This window comes from Merops nubicus, unplaced genomic scaffold (assembly GCF_000691845.1).
Source record: "Merops nubicus isolate BGI_N331 unplaced genomic scaffold, ASM69184v1 scaffold48878, whole genome shotgun sequence".
Taxonomy (NCBI): Eukaryota; Metazoa; Chordata; class Aves; order Coraciiformes; family Meropidae; genus Merops; species Merops nubicus.
In genome coordinates, this window is record NW_008625949.1 from 1 (window position 1) to 2,976 (window position 2,976).

The 2,976-nt window shown below is 49.8% G+C and overlaps 1 protein-coding gene across 1 annotated transcript in view; it reads left to right on the forward strand.

The window, feature by feature from the left end:
- Positions 1 to 545: 545 nt before the first annotated feature.
- Positions 546 to 2,976, forward strand: part of YIPF3 (Yip1 domain family, member 3) — a 4,181-nt gene continuing 1,750 nt past the window's right edge. Inside the window, exons 1-5 of the mRNA XM_008945825.1 lie at positions 546 to 591; positions 975 to 1,067; positions 1,412 to 1,543; positions 2,036 to 2,149; positions 2,620 to 2,743. Coding sequence (XP_008944073.1) covers positions 559 to 591; positions 975 to 1,067; positions 1,412 to 1,543; positions 2,036 to 2,149; positions 2,620 to 2,743 — 496 coding nt within the window. The 5' untranslated portion in view covers positions 546 to 558. The remainder of the gene's footprint in view (positions 592 to 974; positions 1,068 to 1,411; positions 1,544 to 2,035; positions 2,150 to 2,619; positions 2,744 to 2,976) is intronic.

The following is a 2,976-nucleotide window of genomic DNA, read 5'->3' on the forward strand; positions in this document are numbered from 1 at the left end:
CCAGCGAGCGGCCAGCCTCGGGGGGAAGGCGCGGGTGCGGGGAAACACACCGTGCTCTGGCCTGCTCGCTTTAACGAGGTCCCCCAGCAAGGCTGGCAGCCCTGTCACCTGTCACTCGGCACTGCTGCTCAGGGCAGAAAAAAGGGCTTAGCGGTATCTTCAGTCTTTTGGTACTCGGCTGGTTTTTTCTGGCTTCTGTTGGATGTGCAACACAGCTGTGTCCCAAAAGGCAAAGTTTTGTGAGGGTGGATGAAGAAAGGTGCTTTTCCTTCTTGCTGTTCTGTCAGTGATCTCTTGTTCCTCGGTGGATCCCTAAACATCTTCCCTGAATCCCACCCAGCAAAGCTAACCCACTGGGAGTAAGGTTCTTCTCCTCTAGTTACCTTATGTGGCCTGTTAGAAAGAATCTCTGCCCCCCAAATCCTGTGACCACCGCAGAAAACACTGGTATTGGTTGTATGGGACCTGTTACTTTTAAAATATTTTGTTAACATCCTGTTGTCCTCCTTGCTCCTGACGTCATTCCCTGCTTTGCTATGATGCAGACTGCTGGAGTCCATGATTCCTGTGAAGATGATTAACTTCCCACAGGTGAGTTCCCTTTTGCTGAATCAGACTCCATGGCCAAGTGAACATCATAGAGACCTTGTAAAACTCAAGTAGTCCATGTTATTAAGAACCTGGGTTTGTTATGTGTTCAGCTCCCTGAAAATGCAGGTAAACCCTTTCCCGTGGTTGTTCCAAACCTCAGTGCTTTCATGCTGGTACAGTTCTAGATCTCTAGACTTAACACATCCCAGGATCCACATCACACAACTTGTTCTGCTTGGCTCACATCAGCAGTGGCCTTGCTGTTACTTCTCAGGTGGCTAAGTGATAAACTTCATCCAAGGCATTTCTCACATTACTTGGGAGGGGGAGCCTGGCACTCAGGAGCACTAACCAAACCTTCCCTGTTCTGTCTTCTCCTGTAGAAGATTGCAGGCGAGCTGTATGGACCCCTCATGCTGGTTTTCACACTGGTGGCCATCCTTTTGCATGGGATGAAGACCTCAGACACCATCATTGTACGTCAAGTCTCAGTGATAAGCTATGGTTTGACTGGGCTCTGGACTGCTGTAATGACACTAGAAATGGGGAGGATACCTCTTCCATGACTGAGCAGCATCTTGTTGAAAAGCACATTGATTTAAGGAAGAACCTGTTGGTTTGGGGATGGGAGGAAGGATGCATGAGAAAAGCCTGATGCCCTACTGCTGGGAGAGCTGGGGTGTAGCTCATGTGGCACCCTAAACACTGCTAGCCAGCTACTCGATAATGCCTAAAAAGGCTCTGGGACTCTCTGAGGTGGAATTTGGGTGCTGGCAGGTCACTTCCTTGAGTCCTCCTCATCCTGATGCTGTCTCCACAGAGGGAAGGCACACTGATGGGCACGGCCATTGGCACCTGCTTCGGTTACTGGTTGGGCGTCTCCTCTTTCCTCTATTTCCTGGCCTATCTGTGCAACGCTCAAATCACGATGGTGCAGATGCTGTCACTGTTGGTATGTATAGAGGGACCCGCCCCAAGATGCGGGCTGGTGGCACGGTGTTCCTGTACAAGCTCTTCCCAGAGAACAGGAAAAGTCCTTGTAAATCAGTGGTAACTGCACTGGGACAGCCTGGAATTCCAGGATGGTCTCCTGCCCTATACCAGGCATAACACGGCGCAAAGAGTTGGTTCCTTTGTGCAGGTCTCCTGCTTTGCACTTCCTGAACTGAGCACCTGGTGGTAGAAAACTAGATTACAATTTCTCTGGGATCAGAGACTCTTTCCTCTGTTTCCCAAGCTGTTGCAATCTGTGACATCCCTGTGAATCCTTCAGACATTATCTGGGTGCGAGCTGTTGTTAAAATTGTGCTGGTTGACTCTTTGGTGTTAAACATGTGGTTTATGAAGCTGTGCCTTGGTGACACGTTGCAGGAATAGGCTGCTCATGCTCTGGATCAGCAGCCCTGTGCGTGGGACTGATGCTCCTAACATTTTGTTTTGTCAGGGCTATGGTCTTTTTGGACACTGCATCACTCTCTTTGTCACCTATAATATACACTTCCACTCCCTCTTCTATATCTGCTGGCTGGGTGTCGGAGGACTCTCTACACTACGAATGGTAAGGGATGGGCAGCCTGGGGACCTCCTATTCTGAGGACAAAAAAGAGAGGGGAGCGTTGTTTGCTTTCTGTTCCTTGAACCTGGCAGTTCATTTCACAGCCAGTCAGGCTGCTGTGAAGAACAGCCTGATGCTTCTGCATCCTTTGGCCCCTGGTTCATGGAGGTGACACTTGGATGAATATCTTCACCCATTCTAACAGCTGCAGGAGATTTACTCCCTTACAGCCCTTGCTGCTGTGGAGAGTCATACCAGAGCATCCTGAACACTTGGTGGGACTGGACAATGTTCACCTCCTCAAAACAAAGTCAGATTACTCTGAATCTCTTGGTGCAAACTGTGAAAAAGGCTCTGAGCAGTGTTCACACTGGCTCTTGCTACTTGGCCCATCCTCCTGCATGCTCCTGACTTCTCAGTGCCAGAGGCTCAGGTAGCAGCTGCCTTGTCTCTAATCTCCACCTCTCTCCTAGGTTGCTGTGTTGGTGTCACGCACCGTGGGGCACACCCAGCGGCTCATCCTGTGTGGGACCCTTGCTGCTCTGCATATGCTTTTCCTCCTCTATCTGCACTTTGCTTATCACAAGGTGGTAGAAGGTAAGCAAGGGAGACACGTCCTGTTAGATATTGGGGAAGAGGCGCTGCTTTTTGCTCTCTCTGAGAGAAAGCATCGACAGTTTGGATCTGACTTGAGGGCATCTGTACCAGTTTTCAACCCAAGAATGACCAGCACTAGCTTTATTAGAGGAAGCTGTTGAGAAATAAAGCAGCAGGTAGACATGGGATAGTTCCTGTGCGCTCAGTCTTTGTACTTAAGACCTCAGCTGCAG